This window comes from Scomber japonicus, chromosome 14 (assembly GCF_027409825.1).
Source record: "Scomber japonicus isolate fScoJap1 chromosome 14, fScoJap1.pri, whole genome shotgun sequence".
Classification (NCBI taxonomy): domain Eukaryota; kingdom Metazoa; phylum Chordata; class Actinopteri; order Scombriformes; family Scombridae; genus Scomber; species Scomber japonicus.
The window spans coordinates 20,552,214-20,575,966 of record NC_070591.1 but is presented as its reverse complement, the minus strand read 5'-3'; the positions used below and the strand labels follow the sequence as shown (position 1 = coordinate 20,575,966).

The 23,753-nt window shown below is 37.7% G+C and overlaps 1 protein-coding gene across 1 annotated transcript in view; it reads right to left on the bottom strand.

Annotated features, from left to right (window-relative positions):
* adgrb3 (adhesion G protein-coupled receptor B3) overlaps window positions 1-23,753 on the bottom strand; it is a 111,862-nt gene that overhangs the window by 24,463 nt on the left and 63,646 nt on the right. The window contains exons 9-15 of the mRNA XM_053332574.1: window positions 22,981-23,175; window positions 21,125-21,193; window positions 17,986-18,094; window positions 12,094-12,240; window positions 11,084-11,159; window positions 7,994-8,096; window positions 7,123-7,166 (exon numbers count right to left, since the gene is read on the bottom strand). Of these exons, the coding sequence (XP_053188549.1) occupies window positions 7,123-7,166; window positions 7,994-8,096; window positions 11,084-11,159; window positions 12,094-12,240; window positions 17,986-18,094; window positions 21,125-21,193; window positions 22,981-23,175 (743 nt within the window). The remainder of the gene's footprint in view (window positions 1-7,122; window positions 7,167-7,993; window positions 8,097-11,083; window positions 11,160-12,093; window positions 12,241-17,985; window positions 18,095-21,124; window positions 21,194-22,980; window positions 23,176-23,753) is intronic.

Here is a 23,753-nt window from a genome sequence, read left to right as displayed (position 1 = left end):
ACAACCAAAATCTTCCCACATGGATCCCTGGGGCTAAATCTGTGGTGCAAATGTGTCAACTTGAACGTTTCTGACATAAAAAAATTTGACAACCACTGAACTTGGATGTGGAAATGTCAAAGAGGCTTGACGCCAAAGAATGCAACCATTAGAGGACACTTTTAACATGTCTCCTTCCTTAAGTAGTTTTAATCTTAAGCAGATTTAAAGTATATTATTATATATCACAAACTACTATCATAATATGAATCAGCACAAAACCAGACAGGAAGTCCTATTTATCATGTTTATGAATGAAAAATACGTCTCTCTTTTAGCAATGTAGACAGTGACATACTGAATGAATTGTTTATTCCATTATAGTAAAATAGGTGCACAATATTCCTGGTTCCTGGTTTCACTATTGATCAGTTCAGCTGACTCTATTTTAGCTATAAGATGTTTGAAAATGATTTTTTCCCTTCTATGAAATAGCAGGTTTTCTACAATCTTTACATTAGTTATTTTATGCTGAGAAAATCCATTCAGTTGAGTAGAGATAGGGTATTTAAAAAGAAGAAACACCTCATTTTATGGCCTGACCAAAGTCTTACTGTACTGTACTGCACTTATGACGCATGCATCATACATGTTTGCCAATAAAGATGACAACTGTTTGGTTTTACAAGATCACAGTACTTTCAATAACATGGTAGTAAGAATATGATTTATTACCTTTAAACTGCTTTAAAGAGATTAAAAACAGGAGTGCAATAAGTGCAGCAGTCTATAAAAAAGCTGTGAGTTTTAAATATGTGTATAAAGGGCAGTGAATGCTGTTAATCCTGATGTGGCGAGTTTTTCCAAGATCTACAAGTCTTTACTGATAAAAGTTTAACATTTGGCCTCATAAGACTGTGTTGGATAATCTGAGAGGGGATGCTAAAACATTTGTGATTAAAAAGTCAAAAGACACTCATATTGGCTGGTACGCACTACTTTACAAGGATTTAGTGGATTTTAAAAGCATTTAATTGCAGGGAAATGCCAAAAGGCCAGAACTAGCTTGTTATGTCATACTGTAATTTTCTTTTTCTGCAGGTTTAGTGACACTTTGGACCACTAACAAGTGATTAGAATACTCCAAATAAGCTAAACCAATTAATGAATCTTCTCAAAGCATTTAAAGAAAGATGAACTGTAATCCTGGGAAGGCTGAAATGTAATATTAAATTCATTCTTGCCTCCTAATGATACCTACATTTCCAACACAAATTTATGTGATTTTCAAAACAAAAGTGACAAACAAACTTGATACCTACAGTATATTCTTGATTTTTAATTCAGCCCAAAATATTAACTAATTAACTAACTAACTAACTAAAAATGTATAAAATAATCTAGAATCACTGAGTTGCATTTAACATTTATCCCTAGACATAGAGATAGGATATTGTCAATGAAAATATTGAGACTTCAAAGAGTAATAATAATAATAAGAGTAAGAGTGTAAGCATCTGACCTGTTTACACTTGGTGCTATGGAGCTGCAGACTTGAAGATTAAATGGGGAGGAAAAAAAAGATATTGGCTCTGTGGATGCTACACTGTAATTTCCCACAATACACTGAGGGCTGAATATGAGTCTGTTTGTTTATATCTGCATTTACTTGAGGATAAAAAGAGGACTGTTTGGTAGCCAATTTGAACTAATAGCTGCAACTTTCTCTCTCTTCTTCTCCTATTCATAGACGGTATGATGCTATGTCTACAGTAATCACCTCTAGAGATCTATTTAGTTTTACTTTTGAGATACCCTGGCCTATTGGTCTTTTGGGTCTGATATCAGGCTGGAATTTAGTTTTGTTGTGCATATTAAGTTCCTTTCACCAAACCATCACTACACTCTCTGAAACATGGCTGAGTTGCAATATTACAGACACTGAAATCAAACTACCATATTATGTTATATAGAGGTGACAGATGGACCAGAGGCAGTAGTATGGCTACATATGGTTCATCAAATTGGGTCTCTGCATTAGTAATACCTAGTGTATCCAAATGAGGTTTTTTTTCTGTTTAAGGAATTCAGCATGAGAATAAACATCAGTGTCACTAATGGAAATGTATACAGATGCGCAGCTGCATCTGCTGAGTCCTCTGGGTGTTTGATTTTAATCATTAATTCCACTGACTGTAGAAATGAAATTAGCATTGGTATACAATTGGATAGATTGGTGTTCCTGCAAAAAACACTTTTTTTCTTTCATTTGAACCTTATTTATGATTGAATTGCCATTAACTGGGAAAGATTCAAATTAATACCTTAAGTTCAAAATGCCTGGGATTTTTGTCACTCTGAATTCACTGAGGTGGATGCTTCCTGGACACTTTCAAAGGATAAGGGCAGACATTTACCCTGGATCAATTCTGAACTCATATCTCTTTTAGGCACAGAGATAAAGAATTGGCAAAAATTCATCTGACAAGGAAACATGCTGACAGGGAAACATACAAACAATTAAGAAATATCAACAAGACTAAAAGTAAGAACTGCGATAAAATTACTATACTATCATCTAATTGAAATAAAGATTGCTGACAAAGTGATCATTTAAAAAAAATGGGCAGTTCTGGAGTAAAATAAAAACATATTTCATACATCAGATAAATGTTAGGCTCGTTAATTAATCCCTCATTTCCAGCAGCATCAGCAGGAAGAGTGGTAAGGTCTGTAATGAATCAAATTAAATTCTGTCCTGACCTTAGTTGTTCATCTGTCACTAAACTTTATGATTCAATGGTAAACCCAATTTCATTTTATGTTACAGGAGTGTGAAATTTTAAGAATGACCCCGACAATAATGACATTCAGAATGGAGCCATGAGGTGCTTTCTTGGGCTGCATAATTTGACTGCTAAGCGAGTTGTTGAAGAGAACATGGGATGAGAGTCATGTTCTTGTACAGCAGAGATGTGAATTGAATATGAATTCAGTTAAACAAAAACTGCAAGGAACAATGGAAGGCATTTATGAGAAACTAAAACTAAGAAACTACATTCAAATCAAAGCTTACTTTACAGAACCATACATAAAAACTACATTTACAAAGAAGGCAAAGGTCATTGTGTGTTGAGTTAAGAATTTATTGTTATATTTAGTTTGAAAAGATCCAGTTGAAAAATCCTGATTTGTCTCAGTTGTCCGAAGCTGATATGCTGACTTGGCATTTTAATATGAAGATTTTCGTTGTAGCTAGATTTATAGGAGATGCTTGGCAGCTAAGACAAAGAACACTGTATCCTCCATAACAGGACAGAATGCTCTGAAATGTACTCTTTTTGAATCTGTGGAAATGTGACCATCCTGGTTACTACTGTTTAGTGTCTATAGGTGAATATGGTGCATGAGACTTACATAGGAATTTAAAACCAACAAAAATCAGATATTTCATTCACATTTAATCAGTATTTTCCTTCTCTCTGGTCTAATAACTCCTAACAGTGTAAACAAGACTTCTAATTCCATTTTAGCTTGTCAAAGTCAATTTTTACTTTTATACAATAACTCATACTCATTTCCTCAATGCCATTCATCATTTCAAAGAGAGCAGTGGCCCCGGGTTGGATGGGACTGAAACTGAATTCATCATATTAGCATATCATATTCTCATCTATCCATTGGACAATCTGTTTAATATTTCACTATAATGTGAAATACTAGCTATTTGATCCCAATAATTACAGACTTCTTTCAATTATCTGTTCTTTTGACCTGGTGAATCACAATCTTCTTCATGCTATTGGTCTTTTCTAACAGTGGTTGACCAATGATTGACCACTGGCATGGTGTAATTCAAATCTTCTGCTTCTTCATGACAAAAATAAATATTCTGAGAGGGTGTAGATCAGAATTGTTTACTGAGCATATATGTGTGCCTTAAAGTTCTACTTTAGGGCCACTTCTTTTCTCTATTTTTTATTAATAACCTTGCAGATTTTGTTTCTGATATTTGTGCACAGCTGTATTCAGACGGTATTATTATATATATACATCAAAAACGTCTTTATCACAAATTCAATAGGGCCTAGCAATCTGATTTCTTAATTCCACAAACTTGGGTATCAGTTACTGCTCAATGAAAATAGATTTTATTCTTATAATCTTTTATGTGTCTGGCTCCTTTCAAATTGCCTACGTTTGCAGTAATTCTATCATTAAGATTGAAAAAAACACCTTATTAAAATGTGCCAGTATTGTTCACTCCACATAATAAAATATGATCAGATGACAAAGCTAAAAACAAAAATAGTAGTGAGAACATATAATATTAAGCATACAGCTTTGTAGTGACAGTAACAGCACAGTATGTTCTTACTGAGAAATGGTCTTTTCAGCTACAGCTGTTTACATTCACACACAAACTTTTTCTTGCACTGCTAGACAAGAATATTTATGCCTCAGATTTCTGCCCCTGTGGTGAAAGTAAAGCAGCAGACTCAGGTGTGGCAGCTGCCTCACTGTCACTGCCTCCAGCGTTAAGCACAGCATTCACATGTTCTGAATCTGGATCACAACAAGTCACTGCATCAGGCAGCACAGAGGACACACTTTTCCACTTGTGAACAACAATTTCATTCAGCTAACTGTTACATTGAGCACTCTCACTTGGTTTGAGCCAACATGGCTGACAGATGGTGTATTACCCCCTCAATGAGTCCTAAGAGTGGCTGCTATTGTATAATAGGCCTGGCCAACTGTTTGAAATGAACATGGTAATCATACCTTGGAGTCATTCTATGGCACCCTGATTAAAATGACTTGGTGCCGATCAGGGGGGAAAAAAATAATGCTGATAATAAACACTTGGTTTGTGAAAGTCAGGGAAAGAGAATGGACCACTGTTGTCCCAGTTGTACCTTTGCTGTTCAAAAATAGACTAGTTGTCCTCAAATACCATGGTAGAGGACAGGTCATGCACAATTCACACATAAGCTGTTGCCTGTTAGTCCACAGGTGCTGATAGAGTTCCCATGAATGCATCTATATGTTTCCAGTATCTGCTCATCAAACTTAAATTCATAAATGTACCTAGGAAATGTTAAAAAAATTACCAATTCAGCCTCCTATCAACAAAACTAAATATGAGACTCATTCTGAGATTTTGATATAATTCTGTTTGATTTGGCAACACCTGTGTCCTCATTTCACAAACGTTTGTGAGCAATGCTCACAAGCAGATTGCAAATGATGCCACCATCCACTTTCATAAATGATTGCTACTTACAGATAGCAAATAAAGTCCTGCAGCCCTGTCATATGTTTGTGCATGGGTCACAAGTACAGTACAATGTTTCTTTTGATTCGTTTTATGTGTCAAAATCAACTTGTTGAGGTTTTATTCAAAATGCATGCCACAACTAATTTCAGAAGTGCAACATAAGGAGAGCAACTCCTGTGCCTGTTCACAGTGCACCCAAACAAACCATGGGCTAAGAAGACACACTTCATTCAACAACCTCGTCTGACACAAAATGTTTTCTCCCACATTATGTGAAATGCTGGCATGAAGCAGCTTTTGTCTTCTGCATCATGCACAGACAATTGTTTCCTGTGAATCTCTTGTGCATGGTTACACAATTTGAATCCCACGTAAGGAGCACAACAATTAAAACTACTATACAGAGAAAGACACTTATAGCATATCAATATATTGAATGGAGTCAAACATGGGGTCTGATATAATGAGCATCTTACTGTAAAGTGTAAATAATTCAAAAACTGTCTGCACTATAATTGGTGAATAGGTGTCTCTCAGCTACGGCCTTGAGCAGGTTCACTGCAAAGTTGAGGCAAAAGTTGTTTTTCACTAGAGGGAAATGCTCCCACAACTTACATCATGGGGCACTGTGAAAGGAACACTGCTGTCAAATGTTAATTGTGCAGATGCAAAAAACATTACACTGCAAACAAAGTGACATCAGAACACAGGAAGCAGCATTCCAACTCCAAATTCAAGGCAAGAAGGTCAATTATAAAAAAGCACCCGAGAAAGGCTTTTATAAAGATTATATGAATTAAGTTAGTAAATGTATACTATGTAGAAAAAAATATTGAAATGTATTACAATAATAAAAGGCAGTCAAATATCTCAATGATCATTTTTGAGGTCAGTTGTGGTGTGTTTGCTTGGTGTTTCTTTTTGCTAATGCCTGTGCTTTGCAAATGGTTTTCTTGTGTTTTGCATGTGTCCTCATGACTTTTGAGCATTTTCCCCCTCGTTGCGTTACATAATTCTGCAGTATTTTTGACTGATGCTACAGCAAGGCAGCACAGCAACAAAGCGGTTCAGTGGTTAGAACTGTTGCCTCACAGCAATAATGTCCTGGGTTTGAGCCCCTGCCATCCCAGGTCCTGTAAACCAATATCAGCTCTTTTTGCCGTTGTATTTGTTAGTGTGTTCATATTTATACATGTTGTATGCAGCACACACTAATCTGTGAATTAAAAAAATCTATTTCAATGTAAGTGAATAATAGTAATTAAAAATAATACAAGAGTAATGAATGACTTATATTAGCCTCTAATTAAAGTCTTGAAGAAATCTTAATGACATATGCTGAACATCGATACTGACTTTGAAAGATGCTTGACTAGATAATTAGTTTAAATACCTTTCAAACTGAAATCCTTCAGAGTTGAATCAAAATTTGTGTCAGCAAATTATAAATATCATTATGTTTGACCTTTGTCATATTCATTTCTGGGCTTTTGTTGTATTGCTGTATTTTATCTTGTATTATCAGATAAGGTATTCCTGTTATTTTGTCTACACATTGATTGGAGGATTTAATGCAGCCTTTTTTTTCTCAAGCTCTCCTGTTTATTTTCTGTGCTATTTGGTTACCAAGCTCGCTTCTTTGTAAAGAAGTGCACAAGATAATATGTTATATGTTGATTTTTGTGGATGACGGGAGGATGCAACTTGACCCAATTTTAGAGGTGTAACAGAAAAGTAATATACAGTATATATAATATCCAGCAGTGAGTGGCTAATACTGAAACCAAGGTATTTAATACAATATGTGAAAACTGTTTTATAACCAGGAAGAAAGTAAAAAGTAAAAGTGCATGCCTACTTACATTATGGTGCTGTCCCACAGCGCACAGTAAGGGTACAGTGTTCCCTGGAAGACAGGAAAAGGGCAAAATGTTTACAAGGAAAATTACAAAGATAATTGACCCTTGTTATCATTATTGCCACAATAATGATCATCATTATTAATCAACTGCAAATGTGTCCTTCTACATAAATCCTTTGAGTGTGTGTTTCATGGATCATATGTAGACCATAAACTGAAGTGTGCCACATACTGTCAGAGAGACAAACTCTGATCACTGAAAGATTGTGTGTGTTAAAGTTACTATGTCCCTAAAGCTAGGCAACATTCATTGTCATGGCAACAGTAAACACTACGATAATCCATCCATCCATTTATAGAAATCTGTCACCTAATACAGATGACATCTGAAGTGCGTCACTTCTACAGGTCATTATTGCTATGGCCACCAGATGGTGTTTGTCACTGAAATGTTACTATAGGTCATTTTTGATGACTTAATTTAAGACCTATACTGTCATTTTTCTTTGAAAGAGAGGCTGGCTTTATCTCTAAAATGAATAAAAAGGTCTGGATCATAAAAAGGATTGGCCATGTAATTATCTGACTGCAGCATACTCTCCTGACACTGGGCGCTTGCAAATTAATTATCAAGCCAATTAACCACCATTGTGTGCAGGCTAATGGGAGGTGATATGTGTGTGTGCGTGGTTATAGTGGAACATTCAGAGAAAACTCTTTCTATAGTGCTAACAAAAGAACTTTTTGTGTTTTATAACAAAACTAACATGAAAAGCACAATCACTGGGTGAAAACAGCCTTTCTATCTGTTGATCTAAACAAAGTTAGTTAGTTACTATGACTCAAAACAAAAGAATGACTTTGGTGCTTACATTTGCCAGGTGAGCCAGTTCAATCTCCAGGCCGGACTCTGTTGCCTTGGGCTCTGGACTGACTATCACAGCAATGACCTTGGAGTTCACGACGGTGTGGTTCCTGAGTCAAACAGAAATGCCCCAAAAAATGAGAAGATGAATCAAATGTATTGGACAGTCCTGTCACATTTAATTTGTCATTGAGGGTCAAACCCTGAACTATCTACCTCACTTCCTAACATAATGCGATAAAGCAGAGGCTCAAATTTGATAGGCTATATAAGCTTAACTGCTAAGCTATCATTTTGTATATCCCTATAATTGTTATGTCATGCTTATGGATATAAAGGATGAACATAATACAAAATCTCCAGTGGTCAAAGCCTTAACCCTGATTTTACTTCAAACACCTGAGGTGTCTTTTTATGCTCTGTGAAGTGCAATAACACTTAAGGATTAGGTTTAAGTTCAGACTCAGTGAGACTTATGTAGGATCTATAAGGAATGCTAGTATTAAAACCCGATTTAAGGTTTCTGAGAAAATTTTGTGCACATGTTTTGAATTTAAATGTCCTCTCTGCTGGCTAATCTAATAATCTAATTTGGAGTGCAAATCTGATGAATTAATTCTTAAACTACTCCAGTATTATTAGGCTAAGATATTTTCTGTAGTGCAGCTTGTATTGAACACTACCTCAAATATCACACACTCTATACCAGGAAGGCCTAAAGGACTGCCCATTAGATGTGAAGGTAACTATAGAATATATTTGCCAGTAATGGTGTTCAAAACATCTAAGCATGACAGAATACACGGTGTACAAATCAAAGGCTCGCCTGAACTGAACACAATGTTTTTTGTATCCTATGCTTTTAAAATCTGACATTATAGTCCTGCTTCAAAAACCATCTTCAGCCATTGAACATATCCTCACTATTAGAAGTGGAAATCCATGAGCACTTCCCACTAGGAAGGAAACTGTCACCTCCAAAAGAACACAAAAGAAAGTAGAGGTGAGAAGGCAGCAGCCCCGTTCTACCAGTGCCTCTTGTGCTGAGAATATCTTTGTCTTTTTCATATGGTTTGAGTCTTCTGGAGAAACAACATTTAAAACTATGGCATAAATGGACAAGTTCTCCACTCCCAGAGGCGGTCCTGGCTAGTCTTGCGCCCTGGGTGGACCGACTATTGGTGCCCCTCCCCACAAATCCTTCATCACACAAAAAATAAGATAAATAAATGAAATATAGTATGTAAACACCAAAGTAAATTACACACATCCGTCATCATACAAATGAATAAAATAAAATAAATAAATGAAAAATACTAATAATTAACGTAATCTGACAGACTTTCACCCTTTTTACAACTGGCATTAAAATGTTTTGTGGGTGATTAGATTGCTATCAGGGAGTTCTTGACCACATGAAAGTGCAGGTGTAAAGTTATTTATTCATTTATTGCATTTTCACATAACCCAATAACACACATGTAGCTATAACGGGTCTGTATTAATTTTATAAATGTATTATTATTTATTTGGAAGCAGCAGTTTGTGTTGTGTGACCTGGGATCATAATCATCACAGGTCAGTCTATCCCCCGCCCCTCTCCCCCCCTTGCTTTTCCTCTGAGAATGAGGGTAGCCTATTAAAGCCCATAGACTGTATAAGAGAAGTTAAGATAAATTAAAGCCTTGGATGTACATCCATGGCTGAGACTGTATCTGTTGACTGTATGTTATCACAGTGGAAGGCTAAGCTCGAGGGGTGTGGCGATGACATGATCGAAACACAGGTATGCGTCTTCACCATCCACACGAACACTCAAGGGCTGCGTTTGCGATTTTTTTACCCTGGGACCAGGTTTCAGAAAGCTTCGTTTTCAGGCAATGCGTTTACAGTATTCATTTGGACGATCGGCCAAAACGATGCAAAACATCTGCGTTTAAACCAAAAAGCGTGTCCGTGTGGATGGCCCCTGAGACTCACTCACAACCTGCTCACAGCCTCTGTAGTCGCAAGTTGATCCCCCTCCCTCCCCTTTGCCTTTTCTTCTGACACACACAACCTGTAAACATGACTGTCAGCAGCAAGTTGACGTGATAGTAGGGGCGCCTCATCGCCCACTGCACCAACTTGATGTGGAAATGAGCGGTATTAGTCTAGAAAACTGGCGATTTTTCTTTTTGAGGACGCGCTTTTCTTTTTTTGAGGAGTCGGACGGACTTTTTTTTCCTTTTTTTTTTTTTTTGAGAGCGCTCGTGCGCCCCCAAGTAGATTGCGCCCTGGGCAGTTGCCCACATTGCCCATAGCAAAAACCGCCACTGTCCACTCCAAGTTCACTGAAATACTTCTGACACTTAATAGAAAGAAAATTATTTTATTCCTTTAAATTTCACAAGCTTAACATTTGGCAAAATCCTTAAGTCTAACATCTCTTGCTCTGTTTATCCTCCTGTGGGGAGCGGGGTGAACTTCACTATTCCATTATGTCCTTCTCCACATGTGCACAGAGGGCTGTTGCCCCACCTGTGACAGCTGGCCTGGCCAGTCCTGGAATGACCGCTCTGTCCTTGGGACACTGGTGCCAGGGACTTATTGACTGGGGTCTGACACCAGGTGTTGATTTGGGACATCCCACTGCTTTTTCCAGGCACAAATGTCATCCCTAATTAACCACATAATCCATGCAACTGCAAGTATGTTTAATTAAGTAGATTAGAGTCAACACAAACACACTAATTCATCCAAATTTTATATGTGTATTCAAAACAACTGCACTGGGGACAAAACTAGAAAAATTATAAATGAAAAGTTATGCATCCTTAAAAATCCCCAACTTGAACTTAGACTGACATGTACAGAAATAGCAGTTCAGCAAAAGTACTTGATATTCCCTTCCTCCCTTTTGGAAACTTTTTAATGTTGTGTCTTTAAAGTGAAACATTTCAGGGACACCGGAGTCAGGCACAGCATGTTTTTAAGACTTGATCTACTACTATGAATAAAAATGGACATATCTGCAGCTCACAAAGGATTAAATCTGTCTCATATTTCCTCTTGCCAGCGGACCAGAAAATAAAGCCGAGAGATATGCTGCACTTACTTTGGTGAAGGTAGCATGAGTCCAAGAGTCTTGTAAAGAACTGTTCCCAAGATGAAGACTGGTGATCCTTCCATATCTAGGGGGAAAAATGAAACAATTAACTTTAATTAAGACAACCCAGATTTTTAATTAAATATGTAAAATGTCAATGGACTTCACTGTATATGGACAATGTCCATACAATGTATAATGCTGATGCAAGTTTTGCCTTGCAATAATAGGAAGTAGAAGTTAGGTTGCCAGCACAGTTTCTGCCAATGACACTTTAAGGAAGAACGTTTTTTTTTTTGACAGGGACTTTTTGCAACTGTTACAGACTTTGTTGACTCCAGTCTGAGAAGTGCTAAAGTCTCCCTGAGAATCATCTTCTCATGCTGCCTAAATGAAAGTGGCTGGGATTAGGCATGTGGCACATATTCCTAATCAATCCCTTGTTTTGTTATCGTTGATATATTCCAGATAAGACTGATTACACCAATTAACTAAATTGTCTGACTCTGGATTGAGATGTACAGTATACAGTGGCAACTGGCAGTGTTTGAAAGGATGCTTTAATATGCTGAGTCTATTGGAAAACTCAGTGACTGAACAAGCACAGGCAAACAAACTGGCTTTGTACAAGGGCTTGTAGCCTTTCAAAAAACAAGGGCCAGCATAGCAAAAGACATGTGAGAAGAAGACTGATGTGTCTGTGTGATCATTCAGCTTTGGCTGAGATGTCAAGATATTTATTTCCAATTCCTTGGCAGTGGTGACTATATTTGTCATTATGTGTCTACTATGCATTTAGCCTACATTTGCACAACAATTCCTTATACAGTACCAGTCAAATGTTTGGACACACTTTCTCATTCAAATGAATGGGAACACTTTTGACTGGTACTGTATGTGTGCATATATTTATAAATACACACACACACACACACACACACACAAACAACAATTCCTTATGTGTATATTGTGCCTGGTGGACTAAATGTCAGGTGGGTCTGTGAAATACGTTCAGTCACCTGCTGACTGGGACACAAAGAGGCCCTTTGGGATGACCACTTTATCTTCTGAGTTCCTGGCCCAGTCGACCATGCCTTTACGACCCTTCATGGGGAAGCTGATGTCAGTCATCACAGACACTGCTGGGAGTCTCTGGATGCTGGCCACTGCAAACCAAACAAACAGATCATTGAAGAAATACTGGTGATCAGTATACTTTACAATATTCATGTGTTAAGGTTAGTAGATTGTCTCATGGAGAGGAATCCCACACACAAATGAAAATAAAATCATGATGATTGTGTACCAGTAAATTATGAATTCAATTATGGACTAAACTAATACACACAGATTTATGTTAATGTATTTTTCCATATTCATCTTTTAAATGTCATTCATTTGTGCTTGTCATGTACTGTGTATTACCACAGCTTAAAATATTTGGTACCATTTACTAATCAAGAAATACAATGGTCCAGCATAAAGTCTAAAATCTAAAACTTTACTCACACCTAAATCACATAAGTCAAAATAACCTGAAATACTGATGAGAGAATGTGCTTTGAATTGATACCATACTGGGAGAGGTTTTTTAATATTCTGTCCAAATTTGGGTTTTCTGTTTGCTCTGTGTTTCTCTTCTGTGTCATTGTGCTCCACACCTGCTAAATCCCTGCTGAGTTTAAACTATCCCCCTTCAGAGATCATGTTACACCACTTTGGCTTTTGTTTTTCTGTTAAAAATCCCTGATCCATATAAAAAACAAATTGCATTTGTAAAACACATAGTTAGAGCCATCATTAATCCCCATACTCATCAGCAGATCTTTAAATTCTCGCTCTAACACAACAGTTAGTTATCAAAGCACAGACACAGTTAAAGATTTGTTTACTTAAGTAACTTTTGTAAGTATAGGAGTATAATAACATGTCTATATTTTAAAAGTTTGATGTTTTGTCTTATGTTATGTTTTGTCCATAAGTCAAACTACCTTGTCTGTGTAAATATAATTTTAATTTGTCAAAGAAATCCCTGATTGGGTCTTTAATGCTTTCATATACACATCAGCAAAAAGTGCATCATAAGAGCAACAACTGGGACTTGACAACTACCAGACAGGTAATCGCCTTAATCGCTCTTTCCTTTCCCTGCCTCCCTGCTGACGTGCCATAAAAGGCCTGCCCATGCACTACGACAACAACAAGGCAAATTCCTAGGATCAAATGAAAAGGCCTCAGCATTACAAGGGGAGGATAAAGCTTCACTGTTCTCTACCTGGTATCACATCCAGTCCCAGTCAGGTGGTGCTTCAGAGAGGGGAATCTGAGGCTAATCCTACCATTGATGCAAAAGCTGTGTTGTTCGTTGTGCTCTTCCAATAATACAATTTGAATCCTGGCAAGTCTCCATGTTTGAGTGAAATCTGTGATGGCGAGGGTGTGTCTGCGTGTTTGAGGGGCATGAAATTATAGAGCGCCACGAGGCATGCCATTTGCAAAGAGGTCCGTTCACAGCACCAGATGTTGGAAGCAGCAGTGGTTATGTGTGTGCGTATGTCTTTGTGTTGGTAGTCACGACGGGGCACTCAGGGTGCTAGGAGAACTGTCTTTCAGAGTGCTGGATAATTCTGCAGGTAAATGGAGCTTTGCATTTGCCTGATGGGGCTAGACAACACAAATAAAGCTATCATTTAGGATCGTGATGCTTTTGAGCACAAATTCAGTGCACTGAGAATCTCATTTCGATGAGGGGGAATTATGGAATTGTTTATTATGTCTGGATTTGTCCAGGAGAGATTCAACATTCAATAAATTCACAAATTAATCAGTGAGTTCTTGCAGCAATCACATATGTGTGTGTGTGTGTGTGTGTGTGTGTGTGTTTGTGTGTGTGTGTGTAATTGCAATTGATCACTGTTATTGTTAAAATGAGCTCTCGGACATGAGGTCAAGCCAAAAATGTCAAAAGTGTATGATGTACTCCACTTTCAAAGCTGTGTTTAATTTTCTAACATATCCCAGGCCTCACTTTGTCCTCCAAGTGTTTGCGTGTATGTAGACAGAATAAGTTGCTGAAGTAGAAAGCTTTTGCAATCAAGGTTATTTGACTAAAAGTGGGAGGACAGAGGACGATGCACCGGTGACAGTCAGTATTTATCTAGGTGTCAAGGGGCTGCCATAAATTAGTGACGAAATGATGCCGCAATATCTTACTCAGCCAGATGCTCTCCATTTGGCTTCCACTGATGTATCCACAAAACTTTCCATTCCTCTAATCAAAAGAGCCACATAGCCACTAAGGTACTGTGGTCTGAGCTAAAATTACTGTATGGCTAGCTCCCAATGCCTGTGCTGTGTCCAGGGATATAATAATGAATCTTAAAACTCTGGGAACCATGTCTCAGTCATGTATCATCAAAATTAATTTAGCTATTTTTACTATTTTTTTTAAAATCCACAGTAAAATGTGATGTCATTAAAGCAGTGCAGTGTGTTATATTCATGTTTTTTTTTGTAAAACAAAATCTGAGTTTGAGTTTTATTTTTAACAAACAAAAAGCAGCATTTTTTCACATTTACGACACAATGGCAACAATATTTAGTCCTTTCTTTGGCTCAGAAATTCTCCCTACAAGACTTTTTAAAATATATTTCTCACCAGCAGCCACTAAGGCTCTGGTTGATTCTAGCCAGAGGCAGCTCATTAATGCTAGATCTTCAAATAACTGCCATAAGCCAAATGGCCCTTCAAACCCTATGCTAAGATTTTTGAAAAAGCTGCATGCTTCAGAAATCTGCCTGCCTCACAGAAATGGTAATCATGTTGTACTTACAACATTTACAGTACATAGTGTTACAAAGAGGTTCAAAATAGTTCTCAAGAGTTTGATGAAAAATACTGTTGTTTTTTAATGAGGCATCACAAAACCAGTTTTTTCCCCCCTATCATGTAATGTACGAACAGAGAATAAAAAAATACATAAACCTCACATGGCCTCAAATGATGTCTTTCTCTCTGATGTACAAAGAAAAATAAAATAATTAAGCCCCTCACACAATTTACGTCAAGCCTTTTAATGGGGAGAAAATCTACAGGACACAATGTACCACTAAAGGATGATGACTAAAAAGGTTTCAAACTATGCAGATATATTTTGTCTTAGGACTCAGTTAAGAGTTAAGAGGAAGACTCCATGCCATGCCTTTTTACTTTTATACTTTTTATGTGCATACTGTATACATATTCTGTCTGAAACCCCTTTATTCCTTCTATTTATTTTGGAGAACTAGGAAAAACAAATGATTTAATAAAACTTGACAAATAAACTATTTCTAACCCTAGAAGCGTGGGTGAGAAACTTTCTTTCTTATTAGCACATACGTATATTTTTCACTTAGCCGTTCTTGCAAGATGAAAGCAAAAGTCAATTGTTACTGATTTAATTTCAGTGTTTTGATCCAGTCAGTAGCAAGTTGTTTTCTGTCAGGTTTCATCACACTTCAGCAGTTATCTGAGTGCCTGCAGGTTTTTCAGTGCTAAAGCTATGTTTGTGTAACATAAAAAAAAAAAAAAAAAAATTACACTTAATTTTCCTCATTAAGATGATCAGCATATTCAGCCAAATTTCAAAAATGTACAAACACATAATATATATATTTTCCATTTTACAGGCAGACAGTATTTTCCTTTCTTTTAGTACACATATAAAAATCAACTTACAGTTTATCATAATCAGAGCTGCAATGATTAGTCATTCGACAGAAAATTAATCATCAAACACTGTGATAATCCATTAATAATTGTAATATTTTTTTAAGCAAAGTGCTTAAAAAATGATCTGGTCAAAGCTTCTCAAATTCATAGATGTGTTTATTTTATGTGACAGTAAATCAAATATCTTTGGGTTTTGGATGCGGAGAGAGCAGGACATTTTAATAAATCTCTTTGAGCTATGGGAAATGATAAAACAGATTTATCATCATTCTTTGACAACTCGTAGACTTAATTAATTGATTAATTAATAATGAAAATAATCATTAGTTGTCACAGTGCAGAGCAGACTTTTCAACAGTCAAATTCATTTTCAAACTGACGGCCCTTTACAGTATCAGGCTAACTTTAATGAACATATAAATTAAGTCATTGTGATTATTATAGTGGAGTTTTAAGTTTCTCATATCTTATAAAATCAATAGAAATGAATGGAAAGTAGAAAGAAACACTCTTAACATATTCTTGGACAGTTTCATCCGTAAAATATGTTATTATCAGAAAATGAAAAAAAAGAAAGTAAAGTCCTTTGAGTAGGAGCCTCGATTATGCCAGTCAGTGCTGTCTTTAAGACTGAAACACAATGCAGACTTGCATCAGTCTCCATGTTTACTAAAATATTTTCTGTCATAGCATGCCTGATGGATTGACACGGTTTAATTCATATCCTCAGGATTTGAGCAGAGGCCAAACAGTCATATGGATGATTGATATAATAAGAATCAAGTATTTCACAGTTTCAGGTTTAGCTATGCAATACACACTGCTGTTCAAGGACTTTGTCTAAATCTGTTTAAAACACTTAACAGTTAATTTAGAGTCATTTTCACAGAATAGATTGCATATTGTGTATAAAGCAGGGGTCATGTGTTAATGCTTTTTCGAGCATAAAGAGGAGGCAGTAGCAATGAGATTGGACGACTACCATTAAGCCAAATTGGAATAAGTATAAAATAGGAGAAGGGCAGAGAAATACTCTCACATCTGTGAAAGAAGTCATTAATGCTTGGCATTATGAAAGCATCCGAGTCTTATTTCCAAGTGTCCATTACTTAATTTGCCCCTCACAGTTTTTCATAATGGCATTTTGATGGGTGCATTCATTGTGCCATGTTTGGTATGCTTTACTTGTGGGTTTCCTATTCATTATTATGGAAATCATATACCATAAAGAGCCACTGAGTGAGAGTGTTTGCTATAAGTGGGTCAAATGTTAGCTATTGTAAGGAATACAAGTGACAGGGTCCGAGACCTCAGATTGTCCAAGAAGCTCCGTGACAGAAGCTAAAAGAACCCACGAGAACATTAGGGAAGACAAATGTTGCTCAAAGACTCATATTCAGACCCTTTTTTTTTCAGAGAAGAGGAGTTATAATGTAGACCAAAAATGTGTATAAGCTCATTACAGCAGCAAAGAATAACTTTCACTTCCAATTTTATAGTCTTTTATCAGACACTGCCTCAATATTTTTCTAACACTGTTAATCTCACAAGGAACTGACAATCTGTTATTATGCTGCTGCACTTCTGCACAACACGCTGTAGGGTATGCTCTGATAATCAAGTCTCTCTCAAAGGACCGCAGTATAGTGCTACATGATACAGAATTACACCACCTTCAAATATACCACAAATAAATTGATATGACTTTTTGCTCAACCTTTGAAATTATGGATGGAAAATAACTATAATGAATGAAAGATATGGTGGAAAACAAGCTTTTGCACTTGTTATTTTAATAGCAAAAACTTATCTGCGATTGTTATTTAGCTTGTATAACAAAATATCAGTTGGGTATAAATTCTTTTAGGAGTAATGTGTGTATTTTTTCTTTATGGCTGTAGTTAAAAAAAAGAGCTCTACTCTTTTTGGGGGTTCCCAAGATGAACTCTCCAGATATTGGATTGGGTGTTAAGTGTTTTCATTGGAATTTAGCACATTAAGACCACAAGCTCAGTTTTAATTTACATTATTGATTAGCAGTAATTTTACTCGCCCACTCTTACCACGCGCCATTTATCCTAAATTAATGATGGTGGGGAAATTGACACAAGGAGCCAGCAGAGCACAGGGATTATGTGTCCATGTCAAGCAGAAATAAATGGTAAAACAAGCTCAGCAGCAGTGGGATGACTCTTACCCAAGTTCCCGGTCATCAAATAGGCATTGTGGAAATCTTTCATGCCCAATCCAACGATGTGGATGAATTCCTCTATGACCTGCATGAGCTCCACTGCTCCAGGATAGATCTGGACAAGATAAAAAAAAGATGAGAAGACACTTTCAGTTAGATGAAGTGTAATGAAATGTCAGAGTAATGAACATGGGGAGTACATGGTATCACATTTAAAATGAGGCTTTACCATAATATACATATTAAACTGTATATATGTTTTAATGGTGTAATTAAATTGTAAGAAAGTACATAAAAACACAAAATAATATATATACAAGACCACTACCACTAGGATAGACCCTCTGAGAAGGTGTACTTAGGCACAGTAATGCTTGAAGGTAAATTTTAACATCAACATGCTAACATGTTCACACTGAAATGCCACTTATGTTAAGCAGGTATAATGTTCCCCATTTCAAGAGGACAGACAGACCAACATTGCCATGAGTCTACAGCCAAAAACCGTAATAGAAATTTAAAAAAAATGAAGCAATAATAAAGCAGAATTTAAAAAAGGCAGTTTAAAATGTATTGATCAACAGAAAACTGAGAACTATTATTCTGATATTCAATTTTAAGAACAAAATGACAAAAGTTGTGTAAAACAGAAAAGAAAATAGAAGTGTTGGACACAATAAGACAACTTGTTTTTCGTGAAGTTGTGATGGGTCCTGTTTGCTCTAAGTGAAACAACAATGTGACATCAGCATGAAAGCCATAACTGCTGGGTCTGCACACGCAGTTGCTGATTGGCTTCCCTTCTGAGACGCTCTGCCAAGTCAAGGGTGATTGCTTTGGTTCATGTGCCACTTCATGGTCATCAGCCCTCAGTGAGAGAATGCAAAGGAAGGAATTCAGCACCATGGATAGCTCCGTGGCTCCACCAGTTACACTGTTGGTCCAGTCAGCTTTTCCTTCCAAGTCGATAAATCAAAGACACAATAATCCAATAATTGACCTTCAAAAGATGGACCACTATCCTGGCTGCCAATCTAGTAGTGATGGGTCAGATCTAATAAGAGGCTCTGATTTGTAGACCACCACTTTTGGCCTTTGACTTTGACTGGGCCAATGTGCAAGCTGATTGTGGGACTGTGTAGCTGTGCCATGTATGATGACATTTATGACATACTCTTTCACACCAGCTCCACAGAACAAGACTGTACTCACATTTCAAAATGTCTGATAGAGAGATGTGTCATGTTATACAAATATTATTCCAGGAATTAAACAAATGCAAGAGCACACAGTGGTGATACTGGGCAATTAGGAAGGCTTTTGAGTGTCATTTAGGAATTAACACCTCACTCTGGGTTGATATTCAACAAATACCTGAGGCAGGTATTTCCCTCCTCTGTAACAGCCTGTATTCTGTGTGTTTGCACATGCCTCTACATGTGCTACTGCTAAGCCAGGCAAGCGGATCAGTGATGCTGAAGTTGAGAGCCTCTGACACAGCAGAGTGAAAGCCATAGTGGGGGAAAAAAGCACATCACGTCGCCCCTTCCGGCATGTCTGACGCACAGTGCAGTCATGCTCATTCTGCTGGTCTCCATGGCAACCATGGAATGTGAAGGCGGCACAGGGAAATGGCTGCAGTGGAGGTTCTGTAGACAGAGCTCTTCCTTTCCTTGCCATGGTAACAGTGACAGGAGGTGAATATATAGTGATCTCTACACAGAGTCAATTCCACAGCCAGTAAATCCTCATAGTGAGGTGTTTCATGTGAGCGTTTTGAATGTCCACAGCACGCACTGTGTGGGTGCTGAGTTCTGAACACTCATTAATGCAAGAAAAGCCAAAAGTGAGAAAAATTGATAACTGTGAAGTCCAGGCATCATCTTTTGAAATCAAATGACTGTGCTTAGCCAAAAGCCACTTGGTGGAGAGTTGAAACTGAAGCAGCACTCTTTAAACAGGCACAGTAATAACCAGAAATAATTAACCTTGTCAGATATCTCTTCTGGATGTTCAATCACAGAGACAACTCTTCCTGTTCCTACATTTTCTCTGATCTGTCTGTCTCCATCTCTGACGTATTCTTACTGGTAATACTGCTCATTTGTGGGCCTTTCTCACCGACACCCTACCTTTAGGGTCTGCCAAAATAAAGCTGCAGTGACTAAACACCTAATTACTGCCTGCAGACACAGCCAGGACTGGCACTCCTGGCAGAGTTTGAAATGCTTGTGTTCCCCTACCATCTTAGTGTTATCCAGGCATGGAGAAACTGTGACAAAAAAAAAAAAAAGATCGGACTGATTTTAAGGCACCTTCTCAGTCATGCATCAGTGCAGGTGATACCTAATTTAAGCCAATTTAGCAGTGAAGGTGACAACAGAGCAGATGCCCTCTGCAGACTCGCAGTCATTACAGATGGTATCTCTGTCAGAGTCTGGATGTGCGTGATTTCAAGGTTCAGGTTGTCTAAGACGCCAGTTGCCGCTTTGAAAACGAGAGCTGCCACCTCTGATGTTGAGAGATGTGTCTAACAGAGGACATAGCCAGAAGCTAGTCTTCACTGATGAACACAGAAGAGTTCTGTACCACAAGTTTTGATCTACAGCATATCACTGCAGTCTGTTACACCTAAAGTTGATATTAAAACAATGTTTTCTTCATCATACATATAGATCTGCCTTACCAGAAAAAGACACATGAACACATGGATACTTTTAACTGTTACACAACAAGCAATAAACCATCTAAACATAAAACATCACAGTGTGTTATAAAAATCAACTTAAATAATGGTCAAATCACACTGGTTGCCATGATCTGTATCAACTAGGTGAAACAATGTGTGTGCAGCAGGAAAGAGTCATGCAGTACCAATGGTTGGACAGTGTCAGTGGCAGTGCTGCTGCCATCAAGTGGAACTCTGAGGAATTAACTCTCTAAATGAGGCCAGATGTCACCCCTACTAAATGACCTCTCACTATGATATGTGTAAATACAACATTATCTCAATGCTACGCTGACTTTTCATAATCTCCTCTGTTATTATGTAGCCTGTGTAAACATGTCTTGAGTCAATTTCTGAGGCATACAACATTCATGTAAAGACCTGAATTATTTACTAAGTGCACTGCAACATGCTTACCTTTTGTGCATCTTCCCATTTCTCCTTATTTTCCTCTTCCAAGAGGTTGCTGATGATTTGAAAGAAGTTCTGTGGAAATGGATGAAAGGGAGAATACATAACACACCCACACACAAGTGTTGCACTGCAGCAGGAGGCTTTTTAAAATCATGATACAGAAACACTAAGCAGTCAGAAATTACTGTTATGGATAAAATACTGTACTGGCATTCCTGCAGGAAATCAGGGATTTTTACAGGGGAATAAAACAGTCCCTACAGGGCTCAAAAGCACCAAGAAATTTCCCACTGAAACCATCAGAGAAAAGATGGAATTTGTGGATCAGCTCTTACAAAAATACACCTTGAACCCCTGCAGCTTGCAGCAAAGACTTAACGCTAGAGGAGAGAAGCACAAGCTGCAATCAGAAAAAAAAGATGAAAGGGAATGTTTGAGCAGCTGTGTGGATTGTCTTCTTCAGCAGTGGAGAGTAGGGGCTGCTTGGGGTGCATGCCTGCAGTAGTAATAGGACCCCTGTCTGATCTTTAGCCTTGTTATTTCGTCTGGTCTACAATGTGCCTGAGGGAGTGGCTCTCTCTTGACACAGGCTATCTTGTTTTCTACTTGAATGCTTATGCTCCCTCTGGTGGTAATGTGCCCACTTTAACACTGCATTAGCGCAGAGACACACGGAGGGGGTGGGCTGGCTGACTGCTCTCCTGTCTGCCCACACACACTATAGAGCTCTCACAATAACCAGAGACAGGATGCTTTCCTCATCTCATACATCTTCTGTGGTGGGAAAATGGCTGAATGGGCCCTAGGTTTCTCATCCATGGCAAGCACATTTGGGGTTTATTCCTGCAGAATATTAGCAACAGACCATACACTTTACATCCAATTCAGATTGTGCATTATATATGCAGCAGCAAACTAAGTAAAAGAGCATCTCTTTTTTCTGTAGTCTTAATACTACCAAGCCTTAGAAATGCATAATTAAGTAAGGTGACCATTTTGGCAATTACAAACTGTCTGCCAATGAAATCATATCTCATGTACTGGTGGCATGTATAATATCAGTGATCTTATGACCATGTGTGTATGTATGTATTTCCTCTTTCTTTCTTTCTTTCTTTCTTTCTTTCTTTCTTTCTTTCTTTCTTTCTTTCTTTCTGTACTTTAATGATTTTTTGTTTTGTTTTGGATTCACAGATTTCTAATGTTCCTGCACTATTACTCTGTGTGCAGAAGAACAGTAGCAAAACAAGCTTAGTTCATTCTAAATGGGTAAGTGGGAAGCCAAACACACACACAAGAAAACACACGAACTCACACACACAAACACACACACAACTCAAAAAAACAAAACAACAACAACAACAACAAAAACCCACTAAAACAACAACATACACAAATTGTGATGTGTGCTGTGACAGAACAACACAAAGAGACCCACGAAGGGTGTATTTGAAAATGACTTGGCTCTGAGGACATAAATTATCTTATTGGGGATGGAGGTGGAGCTTTCTCTATAATCTCCATCATCCTATTGACATAAAGAGGATCAAGACTGCAGTCAACCCAAACATGATGAGATGAAACAGCTTAGGATGTGGAGGAGATCTCTTGATACAATAGAGCCACAGCGTGTGTTGTCAGCCTTTGTGCTATTTCCGACATATTAGAAGATGGCTTCTCTTACATGTTGCAGTGTTGGTAGTAAGCTGTTTCAGATATTACCAATATTACAAATGTTATTATCTCATTTTTGTCAAAATAGATCAATTTGTAAGCTTCATTCAGTAGGGTGTAAATGTATTAAAAAAAGACCCACATCCATGAACATGTAAAAATAAACACACTGTCTGCCCACTCACTTGCACATCATCTGAAGATGGCTCATAGCTAGCCCTCTTGAAGGTCTCTGTCACATTACGAAGGATCTCCACAGAGGACAGCAGGTCACCAGCGTAGAAGTTCATCCTCTGGGTGAGGTCGAGCAGGTTTTTGGTGACCTGGGACATCCCATCCCCCGCCAGCATCCTCTGGCCCTTTGCAAGGTGCCCCTGAACCTCCAAAAACAGGAGAAGAAAGAACGTGGGGCATCGGTGTCCTCTGCATGTTTGTGAGATACACGCTACACATTGGAGTAAATGGAGTGCATAAAATCAGGAAGAAAGACTCCTCTCTCTAAGGCCCTTTATGTGGCACTTATATCTAAGCCAGGCTGCGATGTATTCTGCCTGGCGGATATTTTAAAATGAGCCAAAATGAATGAAAGAGTTAACTGGAGCAGAAGACACACATTTAGGCAGAAATTGCACAGCGAAATGATATTTCACATCATTACACAGGGTTTATGTTCATAAATACACATTCACAAGTGCAGCACTATATGTGGTATCTCAGCTCTCAATTAATTTATTTTTAATGGTGATGGAAAGTTCCCAAAATGACCTGTTCCATGACTGTGCAGGCAAACACACTAAAGCTAAATCTCATTAAAAACTGATATTTAAAGTTGCTTTGTTGTGTGATTGAGATGTACCATCATGCATGCATTGAACAACTGGGTAACAACTAATTCAATGAGTTTCCCTTACTTATTTCATTACATTAAATGAAATTAAATTATAATGTACTGTAACAG